The sequence below is a fragment of the Globicephala melas genome, chromosome 16 (assembly GCF_963455315.2).
Source record: "Globicephala melas chromosome 16, mGloMel1.2, whole genome shotgun sequence".
Taxonomy (NCBI): Eukaryota; Metazoa; Chordata; class Mammalia; order Artiodactyla; family Delphinidae; genus Globicephala; species Globicephala melas.
This window is the reverse complement of record NC_083329.1, coordinates 62,408,544-62,428,879: the sequence shown is the minus strand read 5'-3', so window position 1 is coordinate 62,428,879 and position 20,336 is coordinate 62,408,544. Positions and strand designations below refer to the sequence as shown.

Genomic DNA, 20,336 nt, shown 5'->3' with positions numbered 1-20,336 from the left:
GAGAATAGAAGCTCTTGTCTATCTTGTTTACAGCTGTATCCCCAGAGCCTGGGGCAGGGCCTGAGTCATAGTAGAAGCTCAGTGTACATTTGCTGACTGATTTGTCTGTGAGGACTATAGCTAAGATTGTTAGAACTAGGTAGAAGAAAAACAGTCCAGCCTCATGGTTTCACAGATGGGGAAGCAGAGGCAGGGGTGCAAACTTATGAGAGCCAAGTTGATTGTGTACAATCCGTAGGTTTCATTTTCATAAGCAGTAGTAGCCGCTAAAGGTGAAGGTTAGTTATTTCCTCCTACAATCTCCCTGCCAGGATTATCATGACAATAGATCTCAGAACAAATTCTGCTACCCATACAAATCTGTATACAACAAGCATTTACTAGCAGGAAGCCACAAAACCGGTTCATACAGTCTGTTCTGTAAAGTCAGTGAAGGCTCATCCCTCTGTCCTTCTAGGTGCTCTGTCACCTTGCATGAAGGGTCCACTCAAGAAAGATACAACGTTCTAGACGCAGGATTCAGCTAGACAGATGGTCACATCAGGCAACCAGAATCCCTCAGGATTTGGGATGCCTCAAGGATTTAGCCCAGTGCATCATCCTTAAGTGAGATTTTTTTTTTTTTACTCTGAAGAAGGAGTGGATGGTGCCCCTCATCATTTTAGCCAATCTACGTATCTCGAATGCTACAGGCACACCTTGTTTTATTGCACTTCACTTTATTGTGCTTTGAAGATACTGCGTTGTTTTACAAATTGGTTTGTGGGAGCCCTGTGTCAAGTCCAACAGCATTTGCTCATTTCATGTCTCTGTGTCACATTTTGGTAATTCTTGCAATATTTCAAATTTTTTCATTATTATATTTGTTATGGTGATCAGTGACCTTCAATGTTACTATTGCAGAAAGATTATGACTCGATGAAGGCTCAGATGATGATTAGCATTTTTTAGCAATGAAGTATTTTTATTTATTTTGTATTTTTTAAAAGTTTATATTTTTATTTTTTAAAAGTTTACTTATTCTTGGCTGTGTTGGGTCTTCGTTGCTGGGTCTTCTAGTTGTGGCGAGCGGGGGCCATTCTTCGTGGCGGTGCGCGGGCTTTTCATTGTGGTGGCTTCTCTTGTAGTGTAGTACAGGCTCTAGGCGCTTGGGCTTCAGTAGTTGCAGCACGCGGGCTCAGTAGTTGTGGCTTGTGGGCTTAGTTGCTCCATGGCATGTGGGATCTTCCTGGACCAGGGACTGAACCCATGTCCTCTGCATTGGCAGGCAGATTCTTAACCACTGCGCCACCAGGAAGTCCAGCAGTGGACTGTTTTTAAATTAGGCATATATATTGCTTTTTTAGACATAATGCTATTGCACACTTAGTAGACAGTGGTATAGTATAAATGTATCTTTTATATGCACTGGGTAACAAAAATACCTGTCGCTCACTTTATTGCGATATTGGCTTTATTGTAGTGGTCTGGAACCCAGCCTACGATATCTCCAAGGTATGCCGGCAGTAATTTCACCAAAAGATAGCTTATTTCTAATACCTGTTGTGCTAATTAATAAGCCATGAATTTCACTGATACATTCATTATGGCGCTCTCTATGCTAATCATTATTGAGAGAGGGAGAGCTGCAGGGCTGTGCTGAGCTGATTGGGTGTGATTGTGTACATCTCAGACATGGCGGAAGTATTTACACTATGGAAAGTGGCAACAGGGTCTCCCTGCCCACCCCACCAACCAGAGAGCCAGTTATTAAACATTGACCAGCGCACCACTGGATAGCTTAGAGCCTTCTGGACTGTGGCCTTTCTGATAAATTCTGGCCAACCACCTCACCCTCATGACTACCTCTAGACTTGGTGATAGTCATAGCTGCACTTCAGAAATTACCTGGCACCTTTACAACAATATTGATTCCCAGGCCCCGGTCGGTGGAGATTCTGACTTAACTGGACTGGGGTGGGGCTTGGATATCAGGATACATTTGAAGATCACCACGTGGTTCGAAGCTGCAGCCAGGGTCACACTCCCACCTCTGTGTCATACTATTTATGCCACATATTCTAACAAAGTTAATGGCAAAGCCAGGCTTGGCACCAGGCCTGCTGACCCCCAGCCCAGAGGTCCTGGCAAAAGGAGAGAAAAATTGAAAATAGGTCATTACTTCTTCTGAGATTTCAGTATTTGCAGATGTGTCTGAGGAGCAGCCCATAGTGCTTGGGGTCAGGTTGGGGGTGGGAGGAACAACGAAGTTGCCCAGGAGCCCGGGAAAGGCTGTGCTAGCCCCAAAGAGCTCCAGGCTCCCTCTGCGGGGGTGTCTCAGCCTCATCCCTCAGGGCGTCATCGTTTAGGGGCTCAGGGAGAGCTGAGAGGGACCACTCAGATGTGTGTGTGTCACTAGGGAAGATTTGAAAGAGGAGAGCGTGCAGCTAGCTAGAGAGGTCAGGACTAAGGCGGGGGCAACTGAAAGAAAACCGGAGTGGGGAAGGAGGCTAGGAGGCGAACCCCCAGGGAGAGGGAGACAGACAACCCCTCCTGGGGATGGAGATGAGCACCTCCATGAGTGGGTGTAAGCCTGGCTCTGTGGGGCTGGTGAGGGAAGGTAGTCCTGCAAAGAGGGGTAAAGATTTAATTTCTTCCTCCTTAAAGGACAGAGAGGATGACTTCTAACCTTGGGGTAGGATGCCTTCTTAGCCCCTGGTTATTCATTTGAAGGTGACCCTCAGCAGTTCCTGGTTCCAAGTCTCCACCCAACCTTGCAAGGCTCGCTTGCTTCCTAGTACCAGGAACCTGGCTTCCTTTTAACTCCCTGGGCAGGGCATTGCCTCCCTCCCCACCCCCACCTTACTTTCTTCTTTCTATGGCAGAGCCCTGAGGGCTGGGACAGCCTGGTCTCTGTTCCTCTCTGGGAGGCTTGGGAGTCTAGGGCAGGGGACTGGGACAAGTGTGCCATTCCTGCAGTCACCACCAGGGACCCCACCTAGCGCTGCCGTGAGCTCACAACCTCTGGGCCACACATTTAATTCCTGAATGGCACAAACACTGATTGCCGGCCTGCCAAGTCCCAAGCTGAGCTAGGCCTGCAGGGAAAGGAAATAGCAGTGAGTCAAGCAGGGGCCGTGGGAGACAGACTCACAGACAGGAAGACAGATTCTGACCCCGGGCAGGGGAAAGGCTGGGTGCGAAGAAGCTGGGTCAGAGCTGGGCTGAGTGTGTGCAAGGGAGGGGGCTCCTGAGTTGGGGTGAGGGGGTGAGGGCTTCTCAGAGGAGGAGGCCACTGGGGCAGGGTTGGGATCTCACCTGGCCGCAGAGAAGGGGAATCTCAGAGACCTGGGGAAAAGCCTCCAAACTGTTACAAGAGGAAACTGCGGGCCTCAGCTCCACGAGGGCCCCTACCCGCACCCTCGTCTGCAGCACCTTCCTAGATGCGGCTCTCCCACCCCCCTTAGGCTGAGGAACTCCACTTCCTTATTCCATTCATGCCTTGCACACTCATTTGCACACTTTAACACCTTAGCCATAAATTCCTGCTCTTTTCCCATAGTCTTCTCTCTTGACAACAGTGGAAAGCGAGCATTTCTGTGTACCCCGAATGAAGCACTCTAGCTGTCTCCCTAGCGCCCCTCTGCACACACTCTCCCACGGCCCCCAAAGTGCCTGAGCATAGGCGCTTCCACAGCTGCACGCGACCTCTTTCGCAAAACCCTCGCCCCTGCCCCTCCCTCGGCCTCCTCTGGGTCCAGGCCGCTGCCCCGCCCCAGGCCCGCCCCCTCCCAGAGCGCCCATTGGCCCTGGGGCTGGGTGGGCCCGGGCCGGGGCTGTGATTGCGGCTCGCCGGTGTCAGTCCCCGAGTGAGCGCCGGTGGCGGGGCGGGGAGCCGGGCAGGCAGCCTCAGGTGGGGCTGCTGGCAGCGAGGGACCCAGCCCGGGAGCCCCCCAGGATGCCCCGCGGAGACTCGGAGCAGGTGCGCTACTGCGCGCGCCTCTCCTATCTCTGGCTCAAGTTCTCGCTCGTCATCTACTCCACGGTGTTCTGGGTGAGTGACCCCAGTCGGGCCCCGGCATGGGAGGGGGAGTCGGCACTCCCTTGTTCACCCACACGCTGAGCCGGCGGTGGGGGTGGGCTGGGTCCAGGCTTGTCTGCTCCAGGGAGGGGCAGAAGCGCACTCCTGGATTCTCGTCCCACTCTCCTTGTGAACTAGGAAATTATGGTTGCTCCAGCTCCGCCTGAGTTTCAGCCGCTCGGTGCGGAGCCTTAGAGCTTGGTGGCAACGTCTCAGACGAAGGAGCTCCCACGAAGGAGCTCCGCCTGGCTCACCTGTGTGCACCTGACCAGCAGTTTGGTTCTGCGAGTCCGCTGCGCTTCCGCTGGTGCCGTAGGCTGTGGTTACCACGTTTGGCCGCGCTCACCCCACCTGCCGGGTATTACTGAGTTCGTCTCTCTATCCGTCTGCGGAGAAGTGGTAGGGCTTTGTTGTCCGGAGTCGGGAGACCTGAACTCCTTATGCTGTCCCCACTATTTACTTGCCGATGCCCCTGAGCAAGATGCTTTTCCAGGTGCCTTGATTTCCTCTTTGGTGAAAGGAGGATTCCACCAGACGTGTGGTCTCCGGCTGCTCCCAGGTGCTCAGTAACTTAAAAAAGCCCCTGCACTTAACCTTCTCTCTCTCTTGTTGGGGGCAGGGTGGTAGTGGCTGGACATGAACCAGCCTTCGAATCCTGCCACTACGTCTTTCCAGCGGCGTGATCTCGGGGAAGTTACTTCAACTCTCTAGGCCATAGTTTCCCGGTCTGCAAATGGAGACAGTAATTATACTCAACTTTCAGAATGGTTGTGGAGATTAAATGAAACAGGTCAAGTACATTGCTTAGCACAGGGACCAGTGAAGAGCTTAAGAGGTGTCAGCCATTATTATTATGGGCAAGGGAGCTGGGCCCTCCTGGTAAACTGCCCCAATAGACAGCATTTCTTTATGGAGATTTCAGACTAGGCTGGGCCCCCTTGTAGAAATGAGGACCTCTTTCTACAGGCCAGTGCCAGCCCTGCCACTCTAGAATAGCCCCCTACCCCCAGTATGCCACAGGGCAGACTTGCCCAGGTACCTGACACCTCTCCCCACAGGGCAGACTTGCCCAGGTACCTGACACCCCTCCCCACAGGGTAGACTTGCCCAGGTACCTGACACTCCTCTGCCTCAAAACACATGCACACTCCTGGTCTTCTCCTCAGCCCTCATTGGGTCTGTTCTGCTGGCAGGAACTGTTAGATCTGCCATCAAGCCTGGCTTTCCTTGTGACCCCTCTGTGTATGTGACCTTACCTGGTAGTCAAGATCCAGATTCTAGTCTTGTTCTGTTTTGAATCACTGGGAGAGCTTAGGCAAGTCATTTCCATGTTTGGGGCCTCAGAGCTGTTAATTGACTTGCCCAGCTCCCAGTCCAATTCTCTGACTCTATGTAATGTGGAAGAGAGAAGAGCAGTATGTGTGGGGGCCGGAGGATGGAGCACAGACCCATTGATGGAGGCTTCAGGGAGGCAGAAGGTTTTATGTGGAACTGGATGGGGGTGATTTGAGCTGTCATTCAGTGGTTCTTAAAGTTGCATCAGAATCAACTACAGAATTTTAAAAACACTACAGTTACCTGGGCCCTGGCCTGTGTATTTATTTGAACTTATTTAAGCTCCCCAGGTAATTCTACTGTGTGGTCAGGGTTAAAAACGGCTGAGTTAGATGGTCTCGTAGGCCCTTTGATTCTGATTCTGGGTTTTTCTTGCCTTCTCCTTGTTCGTCTGGCCTCAGAAGCTCATTCTCTGTAGGTCAGAGTTGAAAGAAAGGCTGAGGTTGATGGGTGGGGAGGTGAGAAAATAGGGGAAGACCAGGAGTCAGAAGGTGGGGATTACTGTTTTGGCTTCACCCCTTCTCTTGATATATAATCACTGACCAGTCTCTTAACCTCTTCGTGCCTCCATTTTTCCATCTGTAAAATGGATAACTGATACCCTGCCCCACACTTCATTGGATTGTTTTTGGGGTTAGTGATGTGGGGAAACAGTGATATGTGGGGAAACCAAGGACTATAAAAAAGAAAGTTGCACAGTTAAAACGGAACTGGAATTTTCAAGGCCTGTCCTGTCACTGTCCCCTGCAGCCCTGAGAAAAGAGCACTCTGTGACCTTTGCTTTGTCCCTCTTGGAGCAGGGTGGGACTCAGAACTCAGAATCTTTCCTTTCCAGCCACCTGAGATTGCCTTACCAAATCGTTAACTTCCCATCCCTGCAGGTATTTGTGCTTAAAAGTCTCCCTAGGCATGCCAAGAGCTCAGCCACCTGCCAGGGCAACTCCAGGTGCCAGAATTTGACTGCAGGGTGGAGGCCCAGTTTAAGTAATTTGTCCTAGACTGGGTTTGCTGTTAATTGGAAGCCATTACAGGAGAGCCTATCGTCTCCGTCCCTTGGGAGGAGGAGTAGGGCCAAGGGTTACTTGCTTTTTAAGCCCAAAGTGCCAACACTTTCATCTCAGTATTTAAGGAGCCATAAGTTTTACCATAGCCATGCACCTTCTATAGGGCTTTTTGCTTTAAAACTTACTATCAAATAGGAAATGCAAGGAGACTGTACAACATTTAAAAGTATAGAAGAATCGTCATCAGTGATAAGCCTTCCTCCTATCCCTCTCTCCTGGCCTGCCCTGTCCAGAGGAGGCCTCTGTTATGAGTTTCTTATGATTCTTTTCTGAGATGCAATCCTAGGCACAGGATGTCCTAGGCACAAACATGTGCATATGTTACATATTCCTTTTTGTTCCCCCTGCATAAAGTAGCACACTACACAGCTCTGCCCTTACCTTTTCACTTAAATTTAAATCTGTGTGAAATTTGGAGCTTTGCTAGGGGCTGCCTCCTTCTGTTTGATGGCTGCATAGAATTCACTGTAGGCTAGGCCAAAATATACTTAATCAGTCTCCAGCTGGGGAACTCAGGTTGTTTCCAATCTTTCCTTACTGCAGACAGTGCCGCAGTGAGCGTCTTCGAACGTGTCATTTTGCACATATGTGTGTATGTCTTCAGGGTAATTTCTAAAAGTGGAATTGCTGGGTTAAAGGGTATATGAATATATAATATACATACAAGAATACACTCATAATAAGTGTGTACAACTTGATTAATTTTTACAAAGTGAACACCACTGTATACTCAGCCCCCAGGTCAACCAGCAGAATGGACAGAAGAAGCCAGCAACTCCCATTGTGTCCACTGCCAGTCGCTACCCCTTCTCGCCAGTAGTAATCACTATTGGGATGTCTAATAGCACAGAACAGCTTCACCTGTTTTTGTATGTGCATTAAAAATTTTGATAGATGTTGTTCAAATAGCCATACGTAGAGGCTGTAACTATTATAATATTGTTTACATGTAATATTACTTTAAGCTGATTCACTTTTTAAACTTAAGTTTATTTTTAAAAGGAGGCTTTATATCACCACTGCCATTGGGGAACCAATATTCCTCATCAAAAATAGCAGGTAGAAATGCAGATCAAAACTACAATGAGGTATCACCTAACACCAGTCAGAATGGCCATCATCAAAAAATCTACAAACAGGGACTCCCCTGGTGGCACAGTGGTTAAGAATCCGCCTGCTAATTTAGGGGACACAGGTTCGAGCCCTGGTCCGGGAAGATCCCACATGCTGTGGAGCGAGTAAGCCTGTGCACCACAATTACTGAGCCTGTGCTCTAGAGCCCGCGAGCCACAACTCCTGAGCCCACGCGCCGCAACTACCGAAGCCCGCGCGCCTAGAGCCCATGCTCCGCAACAAGAGAAGCCACCGCAGTGAGAACCCTGGGCACCGCAACAAAGAGTAGCCCCTGCTCGCCACAACTAGAGAAAGCCTGCGTGAAGTAATGAAGACCCAACACAGGCATAAATAAATAAATAAACAAACAAACTTAAAAACAAATCTATAAACAATAAATGCTGGAGAGGGTATGGAGAAAAGGGAACCCTCCTGCACTGTTGGTGGGAATGTAGACTGATACAGCCACTATGGAGAACAGTATGGAGGTTCCTTAAAAAACTGAAACTAGAACTACCATATGACCCAGCAATCCCACTACTGGACATATACCCTGAGAAAACCATAATTCAGAAAGAGTCATGTACCACAATGTTCATTGCAGCACTATTTACAATAGCCAGGACATGGAAGCAACCTAAATGTCCACCTACAGATGAATGGATAAAGAAGATGTGGCACATATATACAATGGAATATTACTCAGCCATGAAAAGAAACGAAAGTGAGTTATTTGTAGTGAGGTGGATGGACCTAGAGTCTGTCATACAGAGTGAAGTAAGTCAGAAAGAGAAAAACAAATACCATATGCTAACACATATATATGGAATCTAAAAAAAAAAGAAAAATTGTTATGACGAACCTAGGGGCAGGACAGGAATAAAGATGCAGACGTAGAGAATGGACTTGAGGACACGGGGAGGTGGAAGGTTAAGCTGGGCCGAAGTGAGAGAGTGGCATGGACATATATACACTGCCAAATATAAAATAGATAGCTAGTGGGAAACAGCCACATAGCACAGGGAGATCAGCTCGGTGCTTTGTGACCACCTAGAGGGGTGGGATAGGGAGGGTGGGAGGGAGACGCAAGAGGGAGGAGATATGAGGATATATATATACATATAGCTGATTCACTTTGTTATACAGCAGAAACTAACAAAACTTTGTAAAGCAGTTATACTCCAATAAAGATGTTAAAAAATATAGTAGGTAAATATGACAGTAAATATAGTGCAGGGAAGATAAAACAAGTTATTTAATCCTAGCTAGATACTGTGGGTGCTGTAGGCTGCAAACCTGAGGTTTGCCCTGGTTGTTCAAAAGCAGTTTGGCAAGTGTTTGAGAGGCGTAAAGACAAACTGACACCGAAGCTGAGATTTGCTCCTTGATGAGATTGGAAAGATCAGAAGGAAAATGAACAATGAAAACTTCTCAGTCTATGAGTCAATATGAACATGACCTTGAACCCCTTACAGTGACCTCTTGTCCCACACTTGGGGGCCCTCTCATTTTTAGAGGGTGACCTCGGGGCTCAGAGGGGGTGTGTCTCAAGGTCACTGAGCAGAGCTGGCACTAGCCCCCACGTCTCCTCATTCCCAGTTCAGTGAGAAAGGAGCTTACCCAGAGGCTCTTGGAGGCTCCTCTTCCCACCACATGGGTGAATCACTCTGACACATGTGCCCTTAGCCCACTGGGGACACATCTCTAATTATAGCACCAACCACAGGGTATCCTAGAGATCTGTTTACATGACTGTTTTTCCTCACTGGACTGTGGGCTCCTGGAGGTCAGGGGTGTAGCTCATTCGTATCCTCTTCCAAATGCTGGTCTTGGAGCCGGGCACACAGTAGGTCCTCAGGGAAAGCTTGTTGCATTGGGGCAGTTGAGTCCCAACCTGCATCTTGGAAGCAAGGATTGGAGATATGGGTACCTGGATCAGAGGCTGAACTGGGTGTATAGCCAGCAGTGGTCAGGTTTGCTGACGCCTTGAATTTGCAAAGTGGGCTTTACTGGTCGTGGAGACACTGGCTCTCTGGCAAGCACCTGTTGTCTTGACAATGAGGTAGGGTGAAAACCCAACTGAAAAGTTGGGTAATGGTGTCAGGGCTGAGGGGTGTTGATGATTGAGAAGGAAGTGGGTGTGGATAGGTGATGAAGGTTATAAATGCCAGAGGCAATATTAACTCTTCTTGCCCTCTCCAAGGATGGGCCCCGTTATCATAGTTTGATCTGTGATGCTTTATTTTTCCCTAAAGTTTAATGATGAAGAGCGTGGACTCTGTACCAAGCTATCTGGGTTCAAATCCCAACTCTGACACTTATAGGTTGAGTGACATAGGCACTAACTTCCATCTGGCTCAGTTGTCTTATCTGTAAAGTGGGTGACACCAGAACCTACCTGAGAGTTGCTGAGACCATTAAATGGATTAATTATAGGAAGAGCTTAGAGCAATGCCTAGCACATGGTAAACACTACACCAGCTACTTAAGGATTAGCCGTTCTTTCCCAACCTTCCTCTCTATTCTTCTTGGTACTCACTGAGAATTAGAAGGGCCCTAGTGTGACCTTTTTGTTTTACTGAGGAGAAAACTGAGGCCTGGAGAGAGGAAGCAAGTATCTGAGACCCCACAGCAAGTTAGTGACAGACCCAGACCAGGACCCGGTTGCCTGACTTCACTTTCTTCATGGGGTCACTGTGACCTTTACCAGCCATTGTACCCCCAGCCCCTACCCCGTGGTAGTCCCTCCACATGTCAGGGCTCAAGGTGTAGGTGGAAGACAGCATTTCTGGAAGGAGCCAAGTACCTGGCCTCTCACTTAAGCACAGAAGGAATTTCCTTTTTTTTTTTTGTCTGCATTGGGTCTTCGGTGCTGTGCGCGGGCTTTCTTTAGTTGTGGCGAGCAGAGGCTACTCTTCGTTGCGGTGCGCGGGCTTCTCATTGCGGTGGCTTCTCTTGTTGCGGAGCATGGGCTCTAGGTGCGCGGGCTTCAGTAGTAGCAGCACGTGGGCTCAGTAGTTGCGGCGCGCGGGCTCTAGGGTGCATGGGCTTCAGTAGTTGGGGCTTGCGGGCTCCAGAGCGCAGGCTCAGTAGTTGTGGCACACGGGCTTAGTTGCTCCGTGGCATGTGGGATCTTCCCGGACCAGTGATCGGACCTTTGTCCCCTGCATTGGCAGGCGGATTCTTAACCACTACGCCACCAGGGAAGTCCATAGCAGGAATTTCTAAGTTTTGAAAAGAGCTTTGTTTGTGTGAAAATAATATGTGCACATAGTTTAAAAAGAATTCCAAGCAATTCAGGTAGGTACACAGATGAAAATAAAAGTCACCTTCGATTCTACCACTGAGCGAGAACTCATTGTTGGGGTTACTGCCCATTTGGACATGTCCTTGTACATATATGTACATATTTAACTTTTTTTTATTGTGTTTGATTGATCGGGCAGGTCTATTTCCCTCTTGTTCTAGGCAAGCATTTCAAAGAGAAAATAGTGAAACTCAAGTAGAAAGTGAGGCAGCCTTCATACTGGAGAAGCGGTTACCATGCCTCATGGGCTGTCAGAGATGACCTGGCGCTGGGCTCAGGCCTCAGGCCCAGAGAGGTCCTCCCTTCCCCCAGCTTGGCCATGGGACCTTTAAAATCCAGAGAATCAGGAAGACAGTCCCGGAAGGGATTTGGAGAACCTTCTAATGAACTCATTTTCCATATGAGCAAGTAAGGCCCCGAGAAAGTTTCTTTGTGCTTAGTCGAGGCTTCTGTGCATGAACCTGCCCCCTCCTGTAAGAGAGGGGTTGCTTTAAGTTGTAGGAGTGGGTTGGGACCTCGCTACCTTTGGTTGTTCGTTCCTGAGCAGGAGTAACTACCTGCCCTTCTCCTTTCCCCTGCCCAGTGCCTCCTCTCTCTCCGTGAGTCACAATGCCAACCTGGGGTGGGGCTTAGAGTCAACCAGATTAGGGACTGATAATGCAATTTCCATACCAGTTGGCTGCATATACAGGGGAATGATGTCTTCTGGGTAAGCCCGGACACAGGAGATTGAGAAGATAAACCTTTCCCAGAGAGCACCTCTGGATGTGAGTGGGCTGGAATCGACATCTTCTGGAAGGCAGGAGATTCCAGTCTTGATCTGCCATTCCCTCCAGGGTGGGGACCGTTTGCTTATTCAGTCAACAAAATAGTTATTTAATGCCTACTGTGTATACCAGGCATTGTGGTAGTTACCAGGAAACAACTATGAATGAGACAGGTTAGTCAGACAAACCAGTAAATAAACATAGCTGTGATAGGTGCTAAGGAGGAAATTAGGGAGGAAGTGGGAAGAGATGGGAGTTCCTACTTTAAATGGGGTGGTCAAAGAAGGCCTTTATGAGGAGGTCAAAGTCTGAGAAGGACCCAGCCACAAAAAAGGCCTGTAGAGAGCATCTCAGACGGAGGGAGCAGTAAGTGCACAGGCCCGAGGTAGGCAAGTATGGCTGCAGCAGATGAGGAAGCCTAAGGGCCAAATTGTGGGTGGAGAGACTCTGGTCATATGAGGAGTCTGGGGTCTAAGTGGCCCAGAGGGGAGGTTTAATTGTCAGGACCTGATGGCAGTGCCATTTGGAGACATGGATCAAGTGCTGGTTCTGCTGTGACGCTGGGTGAAGGACCAACTCTCTGATTCTCCTGGACGCTTCATCTGTGGATACCCTGGAGGGCTGTGGGGAGGACCCTGCAAGATGAGAGATGTGGAAGCACCCAGCACACTATAGGCCCGGTGTCCCTGGGGGGGGATGGAGACTTATCTGGGGAGCCTTCCAGAGCTCAGGGGGAGCTGAGACGTAAGATGTGATGAGAAGTTCTGGAATTCGTCTTATCAGAGGAAGCTGCTTTCTGCTGGGGATTCTCTGCCTGCTTAGAGCAGATGGCTGTGGCCTTGCCCTTGGGCGGAGAAGTCTGCCCCCTTGGGAGCACATTCAGCCTCTTCTGGGGCCTGAGTTCTTCCCACCCTTTCGTTCCTAGGCTTTAGTGGTGTACCAGCAGAGGCTGTGTGCCACATGATGGGCACGTGGGTCTAGGGAGGCCAAACTAGAAGTATCCTCAATGATACTGAGAGCACCTGGAGAAGGAGGGGTGGGGGAGCCCAGGGGCAGGGTCTGCCCTTGCCAGGGAATGTCACACAGGTGTACTGTTCAGCTCCAGGCTGGGCCTTCCCACCTGGGCCTGTGGGAGGGGAGACAGAGAAGACTAGGAGGTCAGCCCACGGGGGAGCTGGAAGGTGAAATCAGGCGGCAGCAGCCAGTTGGAGGCAGCGTGTGGTTTCCTGCGGGGCTGCCTGGCCGTGACTGCAGAGGAGCCCTGGGGAGGACTTCCAGGAGGTGGCAGCCGGGCTTGAAGGGCATGGATGCCAGGCTGAGAGGAGTGGAGATGAGCTTTGGGAGAGGAGGGGGGGTCACTGCAGAATGGGATATTTGTTGGGCCTGGATGTTGAGGTCAGAAACGCCCTTTTTTTTTTTTTTTTTTTTTTGTGATACGCGGGCCTCTCACTGTTGTGGCCTCTCCCGTTGCGGAGCACAGACTCCAGACACACAGGCTCAGCGGCCATGGCTCACGGGCCCAGCCGCTCTGCAGCATGTGGGATCTTCCTGGACCGGGGCACGAACCCGTGTACCCTGCATCGGCAGGTGGACTCCCAACCACTGTGCCACCAGGGAAGCCCCCAGAAACGCCCTTTGAGGGGACCAGTCCTGGAGGCGCAGCTCTACCACGCAGCAAGTTAGGAGAACGAGCACTTCTTGGTTGATGGGTGAGGAGCAGGTCTGATTGGCTACATGACAAGTCACGGACAACTCTCTGTGCCTCAGTTTCCCTGTCTGTGGAAATGGGGTAACCGTTGTACCTCACAGGGGGCCAGGCTTGGATGGGGCGATGCCTCCAGGGCTCTTAACCGGGCGTCTTGTGCGGTAAGCATCAGCGCGGATGCCGGGAGAAGCATCGCTGGACGTGAGCCCGGTGGCAGCTCGCTGTGTGTTGGTGAGAAGGGCTGGAGGGCGGGAGGAGCCTCCGCTTTGCGCTTGCATCACCATACTGCAGGGAAGTAAATATTTGCCCAGAGGGTAGAAGGAAAACAGCCTTGGCCTGGTCATTCTCAGAGCCCTCCCCCTTCCTGCTGGAGAGCCCCTCCCAGGATGCAGCGTGTGGCCTTGGACAAGTCACAAGGCTCCTTGTGCTGTTTCCCGTCCCTACCAGAGGACGGGCTGTGCTGGGTGCAGTGTGGGGGGCCGCAGAGGTGCTTGGGGTCAGGCGGTCAGCTCCCGTGCACCCTCTGTGGGCTGGGCACTGGGCCCAGAGATGGGTGCAGCCCCCAGCCCGCCCCGTCACAGATCGAGGCCAAGTCGCCCGGCTGGAGTGGAGTGGGGTGCTGGCTTCCGAGGCTGGCACCGAATTCGGAGACTGGGTCACTTCCTGAGGTCAAAAGACAGGACCTTCTGGGCCTTGGGCCTCTGAGGCGTCCCATCTTGAGGATTTCACAAGGGCATGTGTCCAAGCCCCATCTTCAGAGCTGACTGCATGGGTCTAGGGTGGGGCCCAGGCACCTATAAGTTTTAAACTTCCCCGGGTGACTCTAACGTGCAGCTGGAGTAGAAACTGCAGCTCATGGTGGTGTCTGTGAGGGAATTCTGATGGGAGTGGCCCGGTTTCCAAGCTGACTTTCTCTCTACCTGAATCCTGACTGCCCTGCTGAACCTTTTCCCAACCTCGCTGCCGATCTGGACAGTGTCCGTGGGCTGGGAAGTCACTGTGCACATTTGAGAGAGGCTCACCGTGAGGGAGCCGTCCTGGAAGGGGAGGGTGCGCTAGCCAGGGGTGGAGGAGCGGGGGTGTTGGGTGGGGTATTGACAGGGCTAGTCTAGGCTGACGGAGATGTGTGGAGACCACCAGCCTGGGGATGGGGGTGACCGTGCGGGAGGCTGGGCTTCTTCCGGGGACCCAGATGTATCCGGGTTGGGGGGTGTCCACGGTTCTAGAATTTTGTTTTCCTTTTGGTTATCTTTATAGCATCCTTTAATCTGCTCTAAAGGCAACACGTCTCTGTAGTTAACTTTGTAACTTAAAGAAGTTTCTATAGAACCAGACTTGAGTTTCTTGAGTCAGGGATTCACACACTTAGGGGGTGAGCTGTGATAATTCCACCCCCCCACCCCCGAAATTATGTCTCCAGTTTGAGAACTGCTGATGTGTAGGCATCATGTTGGAAAGCTGGTTGTGATCTATTGAGTGTCAGCGACCTGCAGTTCTGACTCTGTAGGGGAGGTACAGCAGGTGGTGGGGAAGCAGAGTTCCAGGTAGGTGTGATGAACTTGCGTGGGGTCACAGTGATGAGCTAGTGGCCAGTTCGTGGAAGGATAGGGACTTGACTTCTGACTCTGACCAGTGAGCTCTGTAGTGGGTTGGATGGTGCCCCCCCACCCCACAAAAAGATGTGTTCATGTCCCAGAACCTGTGAATGTGGCCTTATTTGGAAAAAGCATCTTTGCAGATATAATTACGTTCAGAATCTTGAGATGAAATCATCCTGGATCGCCTGAGCTGCCTTAAATTGAATGACAAGTATTCTTGTAAGAGAAAGGCAGAGGGAGCTTTGAGACAGAAGAGAAGACACAAACACACCTAGGGGAGAGCCGTGTGAATGCAAAGGCAGACGAACCAAGGAATGCCTGGAGCCACCAGAAGCTGGACGAGGCGAGGAGCCTCTGGAAGAAGCATGGCCCAGCGGCACCTCGGTTTCAGACTTCCGGCCTCCAGAATTTTGAGAGAATACGTTTATGTTTTAAGCCGTTTGTGGTCATTTGTTGCAGCAACCCAGAAAACCAATGCAAGCCCTTTCCGCTTCACCAGGTTGCCTCGCTAGGGAGGGGTCCAATTGAGCAGGTCCCTGAATATCCCTTTCCTTTCTGCGGGTGCTGAAGACAGAGGACAAGGGGTGGGGATGGGGAGAGGAGCCGGGCTGGCAGAGGGTAAGGCCCATAGTCCCACCCCTGCTGGTGGCCCCGCCCCTCCTGCAGCCCCACCCCCAAGCGGCCTGCCCCACACAGGCCCCGCCCCTTCCCAGCAACTGTCTGCCCACACAGCTCAAAGGCTGTGCTCTACAACTGGTTTCTGCAAGGAAAGCCTGATAGTAAGAGGTTAAAGCATGAGAAGGGAATATAAGTTAGCTCTCAGGAAGCACTTCCTGATTCTGAAAAGAGTTAAATTGAAACCGCTTTCCAAGTGGGGCTGTAAAATATCTGTGATTCCCTTACAACCTCTCTGAACAGGCGTATCACCCATCACTTGGGGCAGTTAGTTGGGTGGGGTTCTAGTTGGGCGAACTTCAAAGGGCAGTGGAGGGCATCTGGTGTAGCAATGCCTTCCTCTCAGAGGGGAGGAAACTGAGACCAGGCCACACGGCAAGTGCCTCTGGTTCTAATACCGCCATCGTTCAGAGGGGACAGTGGACACTGCTCAGTGATTTCACCCCAGTGGCATGCTCTCCAGCTGGGATTATTGGTGTCCCTACTGTAAACGGGCCTGCTGCTGCACCTGGGGACAGAGGCCTGATGTGTGACTTATCACAGACTGGTCTTCTCTGCAGAGCCAGAAAGAACTCAGGCAGCGGGAACGCTTGTGCGTGCCACCGGGGAGCACTGTTTGCCTGGCCCTGTGCTGGGTTGGTGGGGACAGATGAGCCAGCCCCGTCCCTTGAGAAGCCGGCACTCACTGAGTCCTAGCAGGGTGCTCAGGACAGCTGCAGATGTTCTGTGATTGGAGTGGGGTGGGCTAGCGGCTCCCAGGAGGCTCCGGTGGGTGGGGAGGCTTAGTCAGCAGTGGAGACTTGGGCTCTGGGCTCCCCACAGGGGTGGCAGCAGCCACTTGACTCTTTCCATCTTCAAGGGGGCGTGGACTCAGGATCAGAGCAGAAAGAAGGCGAGGACAGGAATTGTTCAGAGACCCGCAGTTCTGAGACAGGAGCGGCCCTGTTTGTTTGTGTCTTGGTTCTCCACTGCAGTCTCCTCTGGTGCTCACCTCACTTAGAATTAAACGTTCCCCTTTACAGTGAGAAAATCTCCCCTGGCTGCCCTCTGTCTAGCCTGGTTGTGCCTTCTGCTTCCTCCTCTTTTGTCTTTTTAATTTTTTTCTTTCAGTTTTATTGAGATATAATGGACATACAGCACTGTATACGCTTAAGGTGTACAGCATAGTGATTTGACTTACATCATGAAATGATTATCACAAGTTTAGTGAACATCCATCATCTCATACAGATATAACATTAAAGAAGTAGAAAATAAAAAGTTTTCTTTGTCATGAGAGCTCTTAGGATTTACTCTCTTAAGAACTCTCAGGGACTTCCCTGGTGGTGCAGTGGTTGAGACTCTGCACTCCCAATGCAGGGGGCTCGCGTTTGATCCCCAGTTGGGGAACTAGATCCCATGTGCATGCTGCAACTAAGAGTTCGCATGCCACAACTAAGGAGCCCTTGAACCACAACTAAGGAGCCAGCGAGCCACAACTAAGCAGCCCTCGAGCCACAACTAAGGAGCCCGGCTGCTGCAACTAAGACCCGATGCAACCAAAAATATAAATAAATATTTTAAAAAAGAACTTTCATATGTAACATACAGCAGTGTTAATTATATTTATCATATAGTACATTACATCTCTAACATTAATTTACCTTATAACTGGACTCTTTGTCTTTTTAAAGCTAACAATTAATGAGCCCTTCCTGTGTGCTGGACTGAGTTGTCTCCTAGACATTCTCTCCTTAATCCTCCAGCAACCCTCAGAGGCAGTTTTAGGGTTATTGCCCCATTCTACACTGAGGTAAAGAGAGGCTCAGAGAGGTTAGGGAACTTGCAAATAAATGCAAAGCCTTATCCCCTCTCTTCTGGCAGACTTCTCGATGCCTTCCTATTCCAGGTGTTTGTCCTTAAGAGAAGGACGCTTTTAAGGGAGGTGGGCTGTTTGGGGATGGGTTGTTTGTTCATTGGTTCGGTCCTTTAGTCACTCATCTAACATTTCCCAGGCATCCGGGGGCCCTCTGGTTCTCCCTGAGGTGCTGCTAGAGGAGCAGGGGCCCTGGAGTGGGGACCAGCTTCCTGGGGCCAGGGCCCCAGGGAGGTGGGCTGACTGTCAGACTCTGTGGGAAGGACGGGAGCAGACCTGAAGTGGCACAAGGCACCTGGGCCAGGTCCCCAGCGGGCTCTCTGAAGCTGCAGGAAGTCAGAAATGGAGCCTCTATCACCGTCCTTCAGAAGCAGGTTTTTTGTTTTTCTTTTATGAGAGGATATGCCAGGGCGTGAGAACATTTTTTTCCCGATGAGGGAGGGCAGCTTGCAGTGGAGAGAGCACTGGACTGTGTGACCTTATGGGAGTGACTGCCTCTCTCTGGGCCTCAGATTCCCATCTGCAAAATAAGGGGGTGGGGCCAGAACAGCATCCATCTCCTTAGTCCTGGTGGGTCCACAAGACGATTTTAGGTGGTTGCTGGGGGAACATTTTAAAATGTAATACGTGTGCATTAGGTGTAATGTGTATTAAAGAAAATAACTAATACCTCAGATCTATGATTTCATAGATGTTGATTAGGTTAGGCCAAGACCATATTTATTTTAGTAAGAAAAGTCAGTCAATTTAAAGAAAAATAGTGGCACCTCCTGGTCAGGTGTAGGCACTTAACAGTCTTTGCTGGCTTTTAAAGAAAGAATGGGGATTCTCATTATGTGTTACAGCACCTTACAGTTTACAAAGGAGTTTCCCCATCTCCCCAGGTCCTTTGAGTGACCATTAGGCAGGTGTTATCATTCCCGTTTAACAGCAGAGGCAGCCGACCCTCAGAGAGGGAAGTGATCTGTCCAAGGTCACACAGCTCCCAAGTGCAGAGGGCCTCAGCTGGCACATGCTCTTTGCCAGTCCCACCAGCCCAGCCTCAGGGAGCGCTGGGTCACTCGGCCTTACCTCCTCCCACAGCTGGCACCGGCTGTCATCATATTGTTGCTTTGTCGTACGCATCTTCTCTTGTCCTGATTTCCTTAAAGCAGAGAAGGATGGGATTGAAGGTGACGAGTGACCCTCTGTGTCCCTTCCTGCAGGCCTCTAACCTGTGCACAAGGAGGAACGTGTCCTACAGGCCCCCTGGGGTGCTGTTTTCTAGTGAGCTCGCTGGATGGATAATAGGTAGGTTCCCGTCACAGCTGATCTTTAGCCCCAGTTGGCAGTTAGCGAAACATCTGGTGAGGGCATTAATTCCAGGCCAGAGGAGGCTGCCTGCCCTGAGCCTCTGGTGAGCAAGCCCCTGGCTGTGGCCACTGAGACTTCCCAGGCCAAAGGGAGACTCAGACTGTGAACAGATCTCCTCTTAGAAGACATGGAACTCGGATCTTGCTTGCTGCTTCAACGTTTTTATTGTTAAAAAATAAAACATAAAACATAAAAAAGGTTAAAGAATGATTCAGTGAACACCCATATGCCCACTAACCAGAATCAGTAATGTTGACATTTGGCCGTGTCAGAGGAAGTTGCAGACATCATGACAATTCACCCCAACTATCCTCAGATGCATCTCCTTAAACAAAATTGTCCTTGGATACAACCACAGCACCACTATATACCAAGTCCATGTTAAAACTTCTCCAGTTATCCTTAAGATAGTTCTCATAGTGCATTAAAAAAAAAAGAATCAGGATGCAGAATTACAGTTCATGCATTATAGCGGATCTCATTTTGACAGAAAAGGTCCCAGTGCCTCTGAAACATGAGGGGTGACCTCTGAGGCCTTGAATGTTATAGGTTCTGGAGTCTCAGGGAAGACAGTCATGTGTCACTTGCCTGCATTTGTCTGATCCACCAAGACCTACTGGGGTCTTGCCCTCTCGTTGCTTAGGAAAATTCAGAAAGCATTCAGCTTGCTGGGCCTGGATATCCATGTGGAGCTGCTGGCCCACCCTGCATGAGCCCTCTTCCCATTGGAAGGAGAACTGCTGAGTGGCCGGAAGCCAGACCCAGGACTCCCTGAGTGCCCACTGTCAGTCACCAACGGCATGTGCTGGGCCCTGTGCTAGGCACTGTGGGGAGATGCTCTAAAGAGCTTCGAGACCCGGGGCCCACTGCCCACGGTCTGCCTGGGGACACCCAGCACGCCCTGGTGTTATCTGTTCAGAGACGCTCTGTTTGCAGACAACCAGCTTGTCTGGGATGTGTGGGGCGGAGCCTCTGTTCCTTGGGGAAGGGGAGGCGGGAGAGGCCCTTCTTTCACGGGACAGGGAGCGCTAAATAAGTAGTGCCTAATCAAGCTGTGATGGGGAAATGAACTTAAAAAAAATTTTTTAAACCCACAGAAAAGTTGAAAGAAGAGTTCAATAAATACAACACTTTTTTTTTTTTTTGTAGCCATTGTGACCTCACCCTTACGTACCCCAGCACCCAGCTTTCCGAAAAGGGGGTTCTCCCACACGCTGCCATTGTCCATCTGAAAACAAATCACCATTAAATAGAACATCATCTGTGCTGTCCATTTCCAGATTTCACCAGTTGTTTCCCACATGTCCTTTGTAGTGGACATTTTATCCAGTCAAGGTCCACCCATTGTTTTCACTGTGACATGGCTCTTTCATCTCCTCCAACCTAGGCTATCCTCACTGCTTTGGATTCCTTTGAAGCCTCCAGGCCTTTGATTTGCAGAACATCAGCGTCCTGGATTTGCTCTATGGTTTCCTTGTAATTAGGTTCAGGCCACACATTTCCT

The 20,336-nt window shown here is 50.4% G+C and overlaps 1 protein-coding gene across 2 annotated transcripts in view; it reads left to right on the top strand.

Annotated features, from left to right (window-relative positions):
- The first annotated feature begins 3,821 nt into the window (after nt 1-3,821).
- TSPAN15 (tetraspanin 15) overlaps nt 3,822-20,336 on the top strand; it is a 49,358-nt gene continuing 32,843 nt past the window's right edge. Inside the window, exon 1 of one of the 2 annotated variants that reach the window (XM_060286753.1) lies at nt 3,822-4,033. In XM_060286753.1, the coding sequence (XP_060142736.1) occupies nt 3,938-4,033 (96 nt within the window). In that variant the 5' untranslated portion in view covers nt 3,822-3,937. The remainder of the gene's footprint in view (nt 4,034-20,336) is intronic. The other variant, XM_030862448.2, reaches the window with a different exon arrangement.